General features: G+C 37.5%; 1 protein-coding gene across 1 annotated transcript in view; it reads left to right on the top strand.

The window, feature by feature from the left end:
• Positions 1–18,454, top strand: part of CDH9 (cadherin 9) — a 166,044-nt gene that overhangs the window by 125,502 nt on the left and 22,088 nt on the right. Inside the window, exons 7-9 of the mRNA XM_089516586.1 lie at positions 392–579; positions 5,613–5,866; positions 18,306–18,442. Of these exons, the coding sequence (XP_089372712.1) occupies positions 392–579; positions 5,613–5,866; positions 18,306–18,442 (579 nt within the window). The remainder of the gene's footprint in view (positions 1–391; positions 580–5,612; positions 5,867–18,305; positions 18,443–18,454) is intronic.

Genomic DNA, 18,454 nt, shown 5'->3' with positions numbered 1-18,454 from the left:
AAATGAAAGAAAAGCAAATCATGATTTTAATATTTCCCAGATATGATGGCACACACAGAGAGAGACCATTTATGGCACTAGACAGTTAAGGTCATAACTGCTGCAGAAATACTATTGTTTACATTTGAAGGGCTAAAGGTGCATGAGGAAAGCTGTTCTAAGGGGACTTTGAACTATCAGTATCTTTTTTTCTTTTCTTTTCTTCAGTCTTTATTTGACAGATACTCTGTTTTCAAATTTACTGGTGAGTCAAGGTATTTTTCTTTAAAGAGTTCAGTGCACAAAACAACTAAGAAGCCATTTCTGTTGTTTCTCCTGGATGCTTTTTTATTTCTTTTTAAATAATCATAGACACTCACACAGTTGCTTGTGGTGCTGTTTTATTTCTCAGGCACCTATCAGTTCACCTCTCTGGAGTCTGCACTGCTTGGGACTTCACTTGGAAGAATAAAAGCCAATGACCCCGATGTGGGTGAAAATGCTGAGATTGAGTACAGCATTGCTGCCGGCGATGGATCAGACATGTTTGATATCATCACTGACAAGGACACACAGGAAGGGATTATAACTGTCAAAAAGGTTTATTTCTCCTCCTTTTCTTTTATTGGACTTAGCATTTGAGGTCTTAGATTTCTTTGTCAGGCAGGAGGGAGGAGAAAGTTTTGTGGGAGGGTCAGCAACAGAGAAGCTACCATATTAGGCCTGTTCTTCTCTTTCCTAGCCAGGTAACTGTTAACTGTTCAAACCTTGTGGTATTTTGTTTTATTTTTTGAGCATATCATTTTACCTAAAGAGACATTTTCAGTGTCTCTGGCCTGTCAGATGCACTCAAAACTGTTTATATGATCAATTTTGAAGGATGGGTATGAAAACCTTGCTGAGGATATAAAGAAGGTGGGAACCCATCATAAACTGGCGCACCAGATGGATTCTGCCCTTTTATTTGCCAAGTCTGAAAGCAGCCAAACAATTATATGTTGTCCAGAATGCAAGATTTTGAGGACCCTCAGCTTCTAATGAGCATTTTATATAGACAGTCCTTGGTCTTCTAATGAAGCTTTCCCTACCACCAGAACTTAGTCAACCAGCAGTGGGTGGGTGAGTGAGTGAGGGACCTTGAAAAGAATACACTAGGAATTTCAGTTTGATCTTGCAGCTCTTCTTTCAGTGAGTATTTGGAATAAAAATGAGCCAGTTAAAAATGAACTAATCATATCAGAACAATATAGATCCCAAAGCTCAATTTGTTATTTTGGTAGGATCTAAACAACCATGACAATTTTAGAGAACCTTCATTCCTGTGTCCTTCATGCATGTATATCAGCTGTCCTCTCTGCTGTGAAAAATAGGGAAACATCTGCAGGCCAAGAAATTATGTAGGCAAATTAGATTCCCTGCAAGGAGTTACTGGCTCAGGGCATCTGCTTTGGAGTTCTCTCATGATGGACCTAGCAAGCAGATGGCATCTCCTCAGAGATTATCTTTTAAAAGAGTGAAAACCAATTTATGTGCCAGAAGGCAAATCCATACATATCTCTCCATAGTGAAAGCAGGTGGAGAAAGAAACATATTAAGCACCATTACCATGTATGTGTTCACAGTGAGGATGAAATTCAGTGCATATTGCAAGGAGTGGGGTGGTTTTCCTCCTGTGGTGACAGAGATCTCCAGATTGAAATTTTGAAACTGATCTAGGAACCCAGTCTTATCTTGGCAACTTATCTTATCTTAGGTAAAAAGTATGGAGATCACGATGTTAGATCATCTCTTTCATACCACCAGAACTCTGAGTCCTGATTCACATATTGAGTCAGTAGGGCATCATTATAAGGACATGATAGGAACCCCAGGAGCCTCTTGTCTCCACTGTATAGATACCTTCCAATCAGAACATATCCTTCAAATGAACTAGGTTCCTCAAACTAAAACAAAATAAGATAAAACAAAACAAAAATAAAATGGGAAAAGGTCATAGGCTTTGTCTAGCCTGGTCAGTTATCCTCTTTTGTCCTTTCTCTTTTTTTAATTCTTCTGATTTTTATGTCTAATTTCCTCTTTGTCCTCTAAAACATTGAGTACTGTAGAGTAGAACACCATTGTGTTTTATGAATCTGAACATTTTATCTCAGATTTTGGGAGAGGAAATGATCTCTCTCCTTTTTTCTATTGTTTCTTTGCTTGCCAGACTCTAAGTGAGGGTGGGATGATCTCCATTGGTGGATGGTGGCATCGATGTCAATGAGCCTGTGAATCTACTCTAGATTTCAGCCCAAATTTTAATAGTGTTATCCCGGGCCCTGAATTCTATCACCAAAATAACTTCCGAACCTTAGAGAGTTCCTTTAAAATGTTTGGGCTAAAACCTGGATTGCATTCACCGACCCATTGACATGGAAACCACCATCCATTACATAGGTCTTCCACTTATACTGACATCTGGTTGCTAATTAAAGAGGAAGCATTGTGCAAGACCAAGAATTTAAGGCATAAAGCAGCTGTTAATATCTTTGTTTAGTACGAAAGCACAAAGTGACCTCACATTTCTTTATATATCGTTATTTAGATGTCTGGTAATTAACAACTATAATAATAAGGATAAACCAGAGTCACTTAGCCCTAAATTCAATAACAATGATAGCACCTAACCCCTAACTTGACAGGGCTTTCCCCACACTGCCTGAAAACCTGCACCAGATATTTTTCCAGCTCTTTGGAATATGTTTTGAATCCAAATGAGGGATCAGTTGGGAGGAAAAGTGGATCACCCTTTCCTGGTTCTGGATTCCATTAACAGGGTGTGATTAGTCAATAAATTAGGGCTAAAATCTAATACTGGAACCACCACATTGGATCTTGGCTTTATTTATTTTTAAAATAAAATTGTTATTGCTTTGACAGAGTCCCTGTTAACATTCTTAATTTTTCTTCATATACCCTACTACTATCATCTTTTTGATAAAGTAAAATCTATAAATAATATAGAACTTTAAGCTAAATATATGTTCTAATGAGGTCAAATAACAACAAAAATCCACCCAAATCCTATGTTAACCTTCCCAATCACCCAACAAAGCACACCAAATGCAAAATATATAGGTGAGAAGACAGCCCCATGTTATAACAAACAGACCACGTGAGGGAGCACTTCTTTTAAATATGAGCTACAGTTTAGCAGTTAAGCATATTGTGTTGTTTGACACTAAATGCTACACAAATAGCCTGTTCACATAACTCCATCTTTCTTTTTCAACATCAATATGAAGACAGGCAATATCATTTCAAAGTATGATGTGTAGAGACAAGTTGTTCTTCAATCCTTCTCTCATCTGCTGTTATCTTCACCTTGCAAATGCCAACTTTAACCTCTTTTAATCCCCTCCCTGATCAGGATTCAAAAACATAAGTGACACTTGTAGTGCCTTGTAGAGGATGGACTCATTGGGAGAAAGGAATCATAAGATACGAAAAGGCAAAATGGAGCAGAAAAGGAAAAGGAAAGGAATAATTTCTGAGTTCAGATTTATTTATAAAAGAGCATTCTAAAGGTAGAAAGACTGATCACAAATGACAGCAATTTCTTGATCACCTATATTTTATACTAATTGTTCCAGAACTACTTTGTTCAGCACAGGTATAATTCTGGTTCACTCAGATCAACAGCAATTTAGCCATTTATTTCTGTGGGATGAGGATTGTATCTAATGGTGCATGCAAAATGTAGCATGTTTGAGCAATCTGATGAAAAAATTATTAGTATTGATTGATGGACAACATATCCACCCTCTAACACCCCAAAGTACACAATGTTAAATGGTTGAAAAATCAGCCTCAGAACCTTTATTGTTTCTGAATTCCTCACTGTAGCAATTAAGGCTGCAATTCCTAAACCCACTCACTTGGAAATAAACCACATTGATTCCATTGATTTATTCTGAAGTTAAATATAGGACTTTTATATGAGTTTAGCACTTTTTAGCAGGAAGCACAGTATGATAAATGCATACAAGAGATGTACTTGGACATCACTGATTCACATAGGATAATCCAAATTAGAGAATATTTTTCTCTAAAAGATAAATATTTGAAACTTGATCCACTCATAGTTCACCAACTTCTCCCTGATAATGGAGCATTGTTTGCCATTAGTTTGCAACCTGTGGCATTATGACTTCCTCATATATCAACCAATAGTTTTAGTTTTACCACAGTCTAGCTGAGATGGGCCTTTAGGCTGCAAAGTTTCCCTTTTGCAAACTTGAAACCACTAAAAAGAGATATCTCAGATTCAGAGCCTAGGAAATTTGCTTTTTTTGGACTACTACTCCCAGAACTCTGGGAACTGAGAGAATATAAGAGTTACATTTTCCAGTTTTTGCTGAAATGTGCTAGGATATGGAAACAAGACAAGCCTCCTTGAGAGTTTTTTGATTTTAACAAAGGAATGAGGATTTGGAACATCAGCTGAAAAATGGTGAAAAATATTGAAACTCAGATTCAACTTCCTACTCAATGAATTACTTATGGTTATTCTCTCTTTTCTCTCTCAAGGCCCTGATCTGGGCTTTAGAAGATTCAGCCTTCAGAGGATGCAAAAAGGATGCAAAAAGAAGTGGCAAAATGCAGCTCCTTTTTGCATCCTCTAAAGGGCACCATATCCACCACAGTGCAGCATGATTATGCCCTTTTGGCACTACATCATGTAGATGCAGCGCCAGAGTCGTGTCATCATGGCACATGCCAAAATTACATCATGGGGTGGGGTCACGGCGTCGAGCATGCAGACGCTACGCCATGACTCCGCCCACAGGCCAACCTTTTGGGCCGGTCTGTAGAGGCTCATAGTCACCAGTGTCAAGGCTTTTTGGTACTCCTTTGGTGCTGCATCATCTGGACACAGCGCCAGAGGAGCGCTGTGTGACACCACCCACTGTCTGCCTAACTTTCTTCATAAGCTTATAGTTGTTGTGAATATAAAATGAGGTAGGGGAAGGGGAAACTCATGTATATTGGTTTGATTCTTTGTAGCAAAAATGGAAGAGAAATTAAACACACACAATTAAACACTCAAAAAGAGTGAAACCAAGTTTTGTTTATTAGTAATTGTATAAAACTTCTCTTTTGCATTGCTGTTCAAAAGCATTTTAAATTATCTGTGTGTAATAAAATGCAGTATGAATTAAAGTGTGGTAAAATGCCACATGTGTATCCTGCACCTACAAACAAGGAACATTATACATTTCTTCCAGAAAAATACTGTAGGACTTTGAAAGCAAGACCTCAAGGAGAATCAAGATCATCCCTCCATACTTTTCTGCACCTTTCAAAAAGTGCTCTTGGAAGATAGGTACATGCTAAGACTCAGGAAAGATAACAACCAAGGAACAGGAAAAAAGATTAATAATGCAACCTTATGCATGTCTACTTAGAAGTAAGCCTCACTGAAATCACTAAGAGAAGATTTATTTGACACTGCAGTCTGAGCCTACAGTAAATGGTTTCCAGTAATGCTTATGTTGTTTCTTTATTCTTATGAAATGTGCTTGTTTTTCTTTGTAACTTTCTTTCTCTATTTTTTCTTCTTTTGTTTTTTTGCTATCATATTTGGATGCAAGCAATTAGATTTTGAAAAGAAGAATCTTTATATCCTAAAAGTAGAAGCAGCCAATACTCATCCCGACCCACGTTTTTTCTACTTGGGACCATTTAAGGACTCAGCTTTGGTTAAAGTTTATGTAGAAGACATAGATGAACCACCAGTATTTAGCATACCTTCAAACTTAATAGAAGTAGATGAAGATGCCAAGGAAGGAAGTATCATTGGACAAGTGATAGCTCAAGATCCAGATGCTGCAAGGAACATAATAAAGTAAGTTCCCTTCCACAAACAACATGAAAAATGCATTATAAGTGAATGTCCTTTGCACAAATCTTACAAAACAGGATTTATATCAAATTTCACTGGTTAAAAAAATAATTAAATTATTGTTCAAATATTATCATTTGGATACATTCCTGTTGACCTGTACAGCAATACAGTTTGAATTACAAACTTTATTTGCATTTAATCATTAGCTATTACTCAAAACCTTTTCTCAGACATTTGGACAATAAGATCTCTAAACACTGGCCATACTTAGTGATATAAGCCTTTTAGATCTTTACAGTGGTTCCATGCCACACTACAAGTATATACATACGTCATCACTACTGCACATGGAACAAAATCAATTCTCTTTCAGAAGGTTTTGAACCCAAGGAAACTATCATTTGGTAAGCAGATTTATTGCTTGCACCCATCAACACTAATTGGCCACTGTAAAGCTATTAAAAACCGGTGTCATCTCAAACAGCCCTTTGAAAATATAGGAGAAGAGAAATTTAAAGAAATATCTGCACCTTTCTGGATCTTATTACATTGCATTCCACTCCCACAACAGCGTACATATGGTTTATAAATCTTCATATCCAACTTTACTGCATTTGAAAAAGTGGGTTTATATCCACGAAAGCTCTTGCTAAAATAAAAACCAATTAATCTTAAAGTGTTGCTAGAATTCTTTCCCCCCTTTCCTTCCCTTTTTCCTTTTATACTGCCTAAGACTAACATGACTACTTCTTTGAAAATTACTATAGTGTTGCAAAATTTGGCATGGCTTAGAGGTAGGGTTGAGATCCACAAGATTCCAGTTCTGAACTTCCACTTGCCTGGAGAGAGAGAGAGAGAGAGAGAGAGAGAGAGAGAGAGAGAGAGAGAGAGAGAATAAATAAGGTCCAAAAATTATCACCATTAATATGATTTATATGCTGGTTTTAGTGTTCACAGTGATTAAGGAGAAACAGGAGGTTCAATGTCTTTGCTGCAGACCAAACAATAATATGCAAAAACAATCAGAATGTGATGAGGTAATTGAACATGCATACTGTTTGTTTAAGATCTGATGTATCTTTTGGTCCCATATTCCAGTATACACAGTATGTGCTATATTTGGAAGACCTCTCCAAGACATATACTAGAAATAGGACTGTGATGAAAAAAGTTAATTCATAAGTATTACTTTTGATGTTATAGTTTATTCAGTTGTGCTTACGTGAATTCCACAGACACCATTGAAAGTCATTGGATTCTGGCATGGAAAGGCAGTCAGTGGATCTGGTGATACAAGAACTGTGAATTCATTCCTGATTTTACTGATGTTCCTCCAGCAGTGGCTTTGAACCTTGGACGTTCATCACCAGCAGAACAATTCAAGCCAAATGAGCTGTGGGAGGAGCAGAAATAAAATCGAGAGTGAATTTGTTATTCCTGCAGTGACAAGTCCACTTATCTATCTAGATATAGAACTGTTGGGCAGGTAGCACTCACCTTTTAAAAAATGAACACTTATTTGAATTCTCTTTTGATTTGGATTAAGTTTGAGGCCCTGCCTACATGAGTGAAGCTCCCCCATTTCCACCCAGTGCTGGTGCTACCTGATCATACTAAGTATGGCAATTTCTGGTTAGATACCAAGGGTCTTCCCCATTAACCCAAATTTACTGCAAAGTCACAAGAAACCCCAGTGTTACCCTGACACCCTAGGGTTAGTGCAGGGCTTTGTGGTGAGCAAACAGCTGGATCAGGCCTGAATCACGCCAGCCTTCTATTCATACCAGATGTCACACCATTCCCCTTCCTCACATTAAGCAGCACAGGAAAAGGAGATGCCCTGTCCCTGGAGCCACCACTGATATTATTATATCTTCAGGGGCTTTTTGGATAGGCCACTTGGTGTACCACTGCCTCTCTCATGCTTCCATGTGATCAATGAGAAAGAGAGGCTGGAGGAACCCCGAAAACATGGTGGGGGATAGGGGCCCATCTACTTTTTCTTCTCATTGGCCACATGGGCAAGTCCAACCTTAGGAAAAGTGGGTGCATGCCATGCAGCCTGTCCACAGAGCTCCTGTGGGTATAACAATGGTGGTGGTGACTCTGAGAACAGGGGACTGGCCAATCATGTTGATGCAGTGTGGGCCTACCTGGTCTTTTCGAACAATACTGTGCCACCACACGGGTTTTGGCCCAGTGTGTAAGTCTGCTATTATGGACAATCCAGGGACAGTTCTGTGGCACAATGACCTACAGCCGATGAAGTAAGGGTATGAGTTGTAGAAGACTTTCACGTTTACCCCAGTCAGAGACTAGTGGAATAAAGCATTTTCAGTTAGGGGGCAGCCAAATATATCTGACCCTTAACAGTTTTCTATAATGAGGAGAATATCAGTTGGAAACTTTTATATCCCTGCAAAACTGTCATTTATAAACTGGGCAACATATACAAGCCTAGTTGCCTTTTGTATCTGTAACATGAAAGTCACTTGTGAGGATGCCGATACCTGTCCCTGTAGATGAACCTTTGGATACCCTCACAAAGAATTTATTCACATTAATCCATTAAACTGAATAAGGGGGTTGAAAAAAGACACAACCATAAAAATGTAGTGCAGTCAGCCTTTCTTATCCATGGATTTTAAATACACAGATTCAAGCATCCACGGTTTGAAAATGTTCAAAATATCAAACCTTGATTTTCCATTTTTATAAGGGACACCATTTTGCTATGTCATTATATTTAATGGGACTTGAGCATACACAGATTTAGTTATCCATGGGGGATCTTGGAACCAAACCCCAGCGTATAACAGGGGTCCACTGTATAATGAAACCATTAAAGATCTGAGGTAGGCCATCTGCTTTGAAGAGTGATATTACCTAAGTGACTCTCTGTGATGTAGAGAAAGCGGACAAAAGAAGATAGAGTTTAGGGACAGCCCAGTGTTTTCTTCATTAATTTTCTTCTCAGAGGAAGGAACAAGATTTTTTTGTAATTCTCTTTCTACTTTAAGAAAATCTGTCAAAACCATCCAATTTTCAAACTGTATTTTAAATTTGGGACTTATTCTGCACAAAATTCACACATAGTGGTTTTATAAAGGGAACAGGTTTTTCTGCACAGGGAATATTTTCTGTGCAGAAAAAGTGCTGTTTTCTGTGGAAATCAGTGAAGTGCACACATTTTGCACAGAACAAGCCCCCAGTTTAGATAAAGCAAAACCTCAGGCTGTTTTTGTAAATTAACCCTCTTTCTTCCCAATATGGAGAGAAACTACTTATTTCTGAGCCAATGTGAAACAAACTAAGGGTGGATGATTTGTCTCTTGTTCTCTGTGAATAAATAATGAGGAATGCATTTGGTACTGGATTTGGGGAGAGAAGGGTATGCAATGTTTAATACTGAATTCATTGATCTGGTTGTATCAATATAGCAGAACAGACTACGGATCAGAATCTGATAGACAACACTGTTTATTTGGATGGTTTCATGGGTGCAGCAAGCCAAAACACACATGCTCAGAAATAGTGAATGTCACCATTATGTCATACACTTACAGATATTTTTGATGTCATGACACAGAGTGGCAAGAATCTTTCAAACATACAAATGAACACTACTGTGTTACTGAAGCTCCCCCAAATCCACATCACTCCATGATCCAGGCAAATCATTGGCTAAAAAGGAGCCTTAAGAGATACCTGACATTTTAGCAGTTAACTGAATATGAACATTTTATCAAATAGAAGGTGGTGGTCCAGTCCATTCTGTAACAAGGAAAAATGGTATCTACTTACCCAGGTCTTTCTTTCTACCCTGTTACTGTTCTTATCTCTTACCTTCACAAGAAGTGTGGAAAATAGATTAGGACAGCAGAAAATAGCATACAAGCCTATGGACTTCCTAGGCAACAAAATATTTAGAATTCTTCCATGTTTACTGTTCAGAATTATGTATAGGACATTAAAACATATTGTTCTTGTGTTGGTTTGATAAATTTGTAATCAGTAGTAATTTTTCTAGTACACTTCTGACACCTAATGGCAACACTGACGATATTGTCACTAACAGCAGTACACATAGATATGATATTTTCACATGCTTGAAGGTGTACAAATGCTTGCTGAAAAGCATATGGAAATAAAACAGTTGCTCTATGGGGGCAGTATATCTTGATTTTCAGCTCTTTTTTTTCTCTTTAGACATTTGCAAATTCAACATCTCAGCACTTGCATTCCTTTACAACATCACTGGAAAGTTTCTATATACACAAATCACATGCATATCAAAACAATACTACATAAAATTAACTTAATTCAGTAGAACTGTCAAGAGAAAAGTTTAGAAATATCAACACTGATAGATATCTATGACCTTCTCCCCGCAAAAGGGGCGGACAAAAGGAAATCATTTTATAACATACATATAAATATGCATTTTCTAAATGTGTGCTCTTAAAATCAAGGGTGCTGTTCACAAAATCAGTGTTGAAGGCTGGATTGATAATGAACTCAAAAACCCTTCTATATCATCCAGGATTTTTTTGTTTATGTTTTTAAATGTTTTTGTTTTAAAGCCTCCCTCCCACATTGTCAGGCAAAGACTTTTCTGTTTAAGCAAGCTTTTAAATAGGTAATTGCTTGCCGGGAAGCTTCCTTTGGGAGGGAAAAGTGCTTTATTTTTATTTTTTTAAAAATCACAACTTTGATATGCTTTTCAACGATTGTATATAGTTTTCAACATGTTATTTTGAAGTAATTATTTTAATTGTGGTTTAAAATTGAATTGTTTTTAACTTATTAACATTAATTATTAATTGTTTTGTTTAATTAACTATTTGTAAGCCGCTCGGATAGCCTTTTGGGAGCAGGTATAAATAAATTATTATTATTATTATTATTATTATTATTATTATTATTATTTTGTGAGCTGCCTTTGGTCGTAATCCAGGAGAAAGGCTGCATATGACTAAATGAAATAAATGAATACATAAAAAACTCCCCCCTCAAGATCCTTAGTTATTAATAAGTGCAAAGTAAATGACTGATGCATTATTTATTCAATTAACCATACATAAATAGCTATGAATATTGACACATTTGTGGTTTTTTAAAAATTATTATAATGTTTTAAGTAATTTGCATGGACCAGAAATAAAATGTCTTGTGCTCATCCAGATACTGATGGCCTCAAAATCCCATCAGCCCTAGCCAATATAGGCAATGATTATGGATAACTGAAGCTGTTGTCCTGCAACATATGAAGGATTTCACATCCCTCTCACTCTCTCACACACAAACCTATTTTACATTATGATAAAACTGATAGAAGTTTAATAATACGTAGAATTTTCTCTTCTGCTTCAACATACATATTTTTTTAAAGTAGACCCTGGGAGGTGATAGATTACAGTTTGCTGAGGAAGGGGAGATCTTTGGAAAGTGGAGCCACTCTTTCAGATTTAAGAAAGTAGAAGTGAAGCCAAAATGAATTATTACTGTGTAATACTGTGGGAGGGGAGGGAAAATGTAAATCTGGGGCTTCATGGGGCCTCAGTGTTGCTTTTGCAATTCTCAGACATCCTAAGTCTAAAAGTGGCCTCTCATTTTCTGCCCAGCTTCTCAACATCCTTTTTGAATTGTAGTGCCCAGAACTGGACACAATATTTCAGGTGAGGCCTGACCAAAGCAGAATAGTGTGGCATTATTATTTCCCTTGATCTAAATGCTATACTTCTGTTGATGCAACCTAGGATCATATTGGCCTTTTTAGCTGCCACATCACACTGTTGACCCATGTTCAACTTTTGGTCTACTAGGACTCCTAGATCCCTTTCACACATAGTCTTGTTAAGCCAGGTGTCCCCCATTCTATATCTATGGATTTCATTATTATTTTTTTGTCCTAAATACAGTACCTTACATTGCAAATTCAGTTTGTTACCTTTGGCCCAGTTTTCTAATCTATTAAGGTCATTTTGAATTTTGATCCTGTCCTCTGGGTTATTAGCTATTCCTCTTATTCTGGTGTCATCTGCAAATTTGATAAGCATGCCCCCTTTATTTCATCTAAGTCATTGATAAAGATGTTGAATAGCACTGGGCCCAGGACAGAACCCTGTGGCACCCCATTGCTCACTTCTCTCCGAGATGACGAGGAGCCATTGCTGAGCACCATTTGAGTTCGGTTGATCAACCAATTACAAACCCACCTAACAGTCACATTGTCTAGCCCACATTTTACTTGCTTGTCTGCAAGAATTTAATGGGGAATTTGTCAAAAGTCTTATTGAAATCAAGATATGCATGTTTCCAAGACAATTCCTGTTAAGACGGGTGTAAAGCAAGGATGTGTCCTAGCCCCCACTTTATTTAATTTTTACGTTAATTCCCTTGTTTCTGCTTTGAATAATCTTTCTTTTCATCCTCCAAAGTTGGCTAATAAGCATATCAACTCATTGCTCTATGCGGACGATGTTGTTATCCTCTCGTTATCCCCCATTGGACTTAAAAGAGCCCTAAACTCTCTTGCTTTGTTTTGCAAAGAGGAGAAATTAATAATTAACTCCTCTAAGACTAAGATTCTTACTTTTGCTCATCGTCCCAAATTGAGACAACGGACACTTGATAGACAACACAAACAGCAGGTTAAGACTTTCAAATATCTAGGAATGGTTTTTCATAACTCTGGTACGAGAACTGCCCATTCAGAACTTGTCATCAGTAATGCCCAAAGAACCATGACGGCTATTTTAAGATATATTTTTTTTCCACTAAAGGTGCTCAGTTCATTCCGGCCACAATCAAACTGTTTAATGCCAAGGTTCACCCTCAACTTCTATACGGAGCCCAATTGGGACCATATAGTAACATCAATATAATCGAACGTGTGCAAACTAAGTTCCTTAGGAGAATCTTTCAGGTCGCCCATTGTGTTCCGAATGCTGTTCTTAGAAGGGAGGCTGGGACTATTAAAATAGAATCTAGTCTGTGGATTAGTATACTCACCTATTGGCAAAAATTGCACAAAACTTCTGGAGGTCTGACAAATTTAATTTTTCTGGATTCTTTTAAATCCTCTTGGGAAATTTCTCTTCTCAAGAAATTAAATGAGCTAGGTCTCAACAAAAATGAAATTCTAAAGCTTGATGCCAATAGAGCCAAATCTATTATTAAACAAAAAATCCTAGAAGTAGAAAGATACATGGACTTCGCTTCCCTCTCAAAATATGCCATGTTCAGTGTTCAAGCTTTGGTCCCCTCCCCAGCTCCATATCTGTTCCATGTCACCCTCCCGAAGTTTAGAAGGGCTTTAACTCTGGCATGTTTCAATGTGTTGCCCACAGCCATGTTGGAAGGTAGATTCAAAAAAACACCTTTTGAACTTCGTTTTTGCCCATGTGGCTCAGGCGCTGTTGAAACCAATGAGCATGTTCTCCTTTATTGTCAATTCTATAGAGACATTCGTCACCAACTGATTAGCCCACTACTGAGTAAATTCCCAGGTAAAACTGACTCCTTCTATTTACGCCTCCTATTGGATAACAATGATTCTACAGTATCCCATAAGGTGGCTAAATTTTGTTACATTGTTTGTAAACTGCGCCCTCAACTGACAAATGGTCATTTTATTACCGTGTAGAAAGATCTGTTTGGATATTGTACATGTATAGTCTACTATCAGTTTATATTTTAACCTGTTACTGTTATACTGATACATTGTTTGTGTGGTTTTGTTTTTATACTGGTCAAAGACCGAATAAATTTTATTACTAAATCAAGATATGCTATGTCTACTGCATTTCCTTCATCTACTAAGCTGGTAATTTTATCAAAAAAAAAAAAAGAGATCAGATTAGTCTGGCATGATTTCTTTTTGAGAAACCCATGCTGATTTTTAGTGATTATGGCATTCCCTTCTAAATGCTCACAGTCTCTCTGTTTAATTAGCTGATCGAGAATCTTTCCTGGTATTGATGTTAGACTAGCTGGACGACAGTTTTTGGGTTCCTCTCCCCCCCCTTTTTTTTTTTTGAAGATGGGGATAATGTTTGCCCTCCTCCAGTCTGCTGGGACTTCTCCTGCTCTCCAGGAGTTCTCAAAGATTATTGCTAATGACTCTGAGTTTACATTTGGCAGTTCTTTTAGTATCCTTGGATGTAATTCATCTGGTCCTGAAGATTTAAATTCATTCACATTAACCAGGTATTCCTGTATAGTTCATATTAGGTCATATTTTAAATAGCTTGCAAGATCACTGTGTCCTGTTTAACATTTTCAAAAAATGTTTAAATCCAGATGTCAATTAGGGAGGACTGTTCATTGAAATTTTTGTTAGCTTTAGAGGGCCCAAGGAATAGTAAATTGGTCCTGAGGCCTGTTGGAGTAATCTAGCTCTGATCTAAAAGCACATTGATCTGTGTGTTTATTTACAAGTATTTCCATTGGTTTCGCTGGCACTTACACTCAAGTAAATGTGTTACAGTTTCAGCCTTTATTACAGTAAGGCCCTGTGGTGTCTAGAATATCTAGATGTTCTATATTGTTTTCAATGTTTAAGGATTGGTTTTCCCCCTAAGATCAAAGAGATCATGGTCATCTAAATTAAAAAATCTTGCAGTGGGCTTCTCTAGTTATTTTGATGTGATTGCTGCCCTGTGATTGTGAAGCTGGTGTTAAGCTCTGTAGTTATTTTCCTGGCATATGTCATGTGGCACCCAGAGCATTTGCATTTGATTGCATATGGCATTGCTGGACCTGCAAATGATAACTTTGTTTACCGTGATGGGACTAAAGGTGGTGATTGTGAAAGTGATAATTTCCCTAAGATATGTACAGATGGCATAATGATTGGATTCACACCCTAGCAATCCAGGATTGATGCCTGGTGGTTTTAGCTTAGCTCTCTCAAGTTAACAGGTTTGGAGGATCATGGAAAAGCAATGGAAAAAAAGTTCTGCTGACAATTTCCTTGAGGTGTTGTGATACTTAGGAGGTGTTGGGAGAAAGTCTGACACAAAAAGATATGGCACATTCCTTATAGTGTCTTCATTGCCTTTATATAAAAGGAGCATTGTCTGGATAGATTCCTGATGGATGTTAAAATCCACCTGAGGAAGAATTTCAGACTTGTAATGACTTTGTTCCATTGCAGTTGAGAAGTGTTCTCACTGACAATTTACCTACTCTTACAAACCAACTTCAGAGCTTCATTTCTGTTGGTGTCTACACAGGTCTCTCTTTATTTTAACCTTTTCTCCTCTTCTCTCCCTAGTTTTCAACTTTTCTCTCCCCCCCACCGCCCCGCCCATCCTAGGAAGGGAAAACATTTTACAAACCATATCACAAGCCATTGTGAATGTTGTGCTTGGATGCTGCACTCCCATTGCCTTTCCTAGACTGTTATACTTCACATTGCAGGTGTGAGACTGCAATGTTAATGCAATTTTATTCTGGGGGGGAGGGGGTCACTTGTATACAGAAAAAAACAGAAGGATTTTTTTTTAAAAAAAACTATTATTTACATGCCAGCTTATAGAACATAGTTATCTCCAGATTGAACCATTCTCCTCCACAAGCTGGTGGTTTGTGACTACTCACTTGGTTATCTAAGGTCAGTCACTCTCTATTAGCTTTTGTTATTGATAACTCACCTTGAGTAGACCCTGATTCATGATGACCCTGTGGATGACAGTTGTATGCCTTTAGTCTTTAGGATCATCTCTAGTTCTTTCACAGCTGCTCATTGTTATGAGGTTAAAGTGGACAAGAAGAAAGCTATAAATGGAAAAAGTTGATTGGAGGAAAAGTGGAATAGAAATATAATTGATATATAAAGGCAGAAATTATATTTTCATGGGCTACTGTAACCTTTAGATATGTAACCAAAGTTGTAACTCACAGCATGAAGAAGAACAATTTTAATTGCATGAATTTTATGTAAATTGGTCCTCAGTATCAACATTATCCTTAAGATTCTGGCCATTTGTTCTGCTGCAGTCATTATAAGGAACAGAAACAGAAGGATTCTCAATCTTTGGGGTTGGGGAGGGTGCTGGCACTTTCTGCATTTCAATCTACTTCTGTTGTTGCTACTGCTGCTTCTTCTCATTTGCTGTCACCACTTAATACCAGTCTGCTTTTAGCATCATTCCACTTTAATTCTTTCTGTTTCATGACCTTGATCACAGAGATAGACACTTTCTATGATTCTATGATTCTATAGCCCCATTTCCCTGTTTCTAGGGCATCTCTATATTGGATATCCTTCCCAAACATTACTTTTGCAAAAAAACAAAAAAATCCTTCTCACAATAGCCTCCATTCAGATTCCATTCTCTTTTACCAAGCAATCTTCTAGCTTTCTCTCTTTTTTAAGGAAAATAAAAAATAGAGAAATATTTACAGTTCCTCCATTTTATCTGCCACAGCAGTAAAGACTAGCACAAGACATCATCAAGACTTGTTATCATGGGTGCTTTTCAGTACTCTGCCTGATTATAATATAATTGAGTCACTACAAGTCAGCACTTTTTCCTTGCAAGTGATATTTATGGTGGAGATGCAAATCTATACCATCTTCAACACAGAGGCATCTGGAGTGTTCATGCTTCCCTCCCATTTTAATCCCAAAATTCTCTTGCATTATTTCCCTAAGGTGTGTGTGTGTGTGTGTAATATTAATACACAAATAAATGAGTGCTTCAGTATTGTAGCCAAATGTCTGTGTAGGGGGATTTTATTTAGCTCAAAGTGGGTTAGGCCACAAATAACCCTCAAGATCATTTCACTTAGTGTATACTGGGAGAAAGGTGCACTAAAGAAATTGCGCAGAGGCAGAATTTGTATAATTAAATGGGGTTTTTTTAATTGGGAAAAATCACACAGCAAATCACTAACACATACACATTCATACAAGGCTCAGGACATCAGGAATTAGCTTGGAAAAGTTTGGAGGCTGAACTAACGGCAATACTTACACAAAATGAGGCTTGCTTCTGGATCCAATTGGTTGAGATGGATTAGGACATGGCTGGAGCTAGTACAGAGTACACAGAGACAGAGTGTCCTAATGCCATCCAAACTAACACACTAAGCAAGGGTTTTGGTCACCTTATATAGGTCAAATCTAGCCTTTGGGCAAAAGTGATTCCACATCTATGGGTGAAACCATAGTCTGACAGTATTCAAGGTGGGAATGGGTGCTTGATGAAGCCTGTCAGGCTCATCCAGTGAGACATCCTTTTGATAATGGAGGTGTTAATGTCCCATTTGCAACTCCAAAACTATCTGTTTAGCTTACAAGGACACGAGGCATTGTTCCCCAACGGTGCCATTAGTCTGACCTTATCTGGGTATAGTGCAGACATGTCCCCTTGCTTTGAGGATTATGATGGATTGCAGAGTAGGGTCCATCTGGGGTCATATGGAAAATTAGACACACCAAAATTTCAGAAAACCTCAATGTTGGTAAAATGATACCTTGTTCAAATACTAATGCACCAGAAAAGGTAGGAGTGTGTGTCTGTGTAATGAATTAATACATGAATAAAGGAGTGCTTCATTGGGATATATTTTCAAGTAGTAATGTACCAGAAAATGCTTGACCTCTTTACTATATTGGTAAACCTTGTTCAGCCTCTTTCACACACTGCCTAGTTCAGGATTTTGTTGAGGTTTGAGGACTATGTGTGATCCTTTTATTGCAAAATTTGTGTGTGTGTGTGTGTGTGTGACGGAGGGAGGGAGGGAGGGAGGGTGGGTGGGAGGGAGAGATGTGATAGATGCCTTAATGATTAGAAACTATGCTGTATACTAAATGCGGTACTTTCTAAATGTAGGGCTTAAAGTCGTCCCCTCTATCAGTGGGCTCAAGCATTCTAAATGCTCCCACCCAAAAAAACCCTCTATCTGCTCATATATGGGCATAAATCTGAAAGAGACACTCATTTTCTTGAGATTATGGCTATAGGCCTGTGATTAGAAATCAGGTAGGAAGAACTTCAATCTTCCATTAATCTCTTCCTCTTGACATTATTATGCTCATACAAGTCAACCTTAAGCATGAACTATTTTTGAAAAAGGTCTTAAAATATACATTCTTTCTCACTCTCTCCCTTATGTGAAAATGAAGAATTACTAAAGGAGACTAACAAATGAAAAACAAAATCTTAATATGCTTTATTACAGCTTTCATGTTCTCTCTCTTTTGTCCATTGTTCTTATACCTAATTCCAATTCATTGCCTTATTAATATTATTTAATTCCTTATAGATATTAATATTTCAGTTACTTAAAAATAATATGAATGCTTAGTTTTCTGGACTTGATAAACTTCACTTACTGTATATTATTGAAAAACATCTGTCAAATAAGCAGCAATCAAAACTACAGTGTAACAGAAAGTCATGAAATGTATGTTGTCTTATCACAGATATTCTTTGGATCGTCACACTGATTTAGACAGAATATTCAACATCCATTCAGCAAATGGATCCATATTTGTCTCAAAGACACTTGATCGAGAAGCTGCTCCATGGCACAACCTCACTGTCATAGCAACAGAAATCAGTAAGTTACAGT

Source organism: Sceloporus occidentalis, unplaced genomic scaffold, assembly GCF_023333645.1.
Source record: "Sceloporus occidentalis isolate IW3139 unplaced genomic scaffold, rSceOcc1.0.p SCAF_3, whole genome shotgun sequence".
Taxonomy (NCBI): Eukaryota; Metazoa; Chordata; class Lepidosauria; order Squamata; family Phrynosomatidae; genus Sceloporus; species Sceloporus occidentalis.
This window is presented reverse-complemented; position numbering and strand designations above follow the sequence as displayed.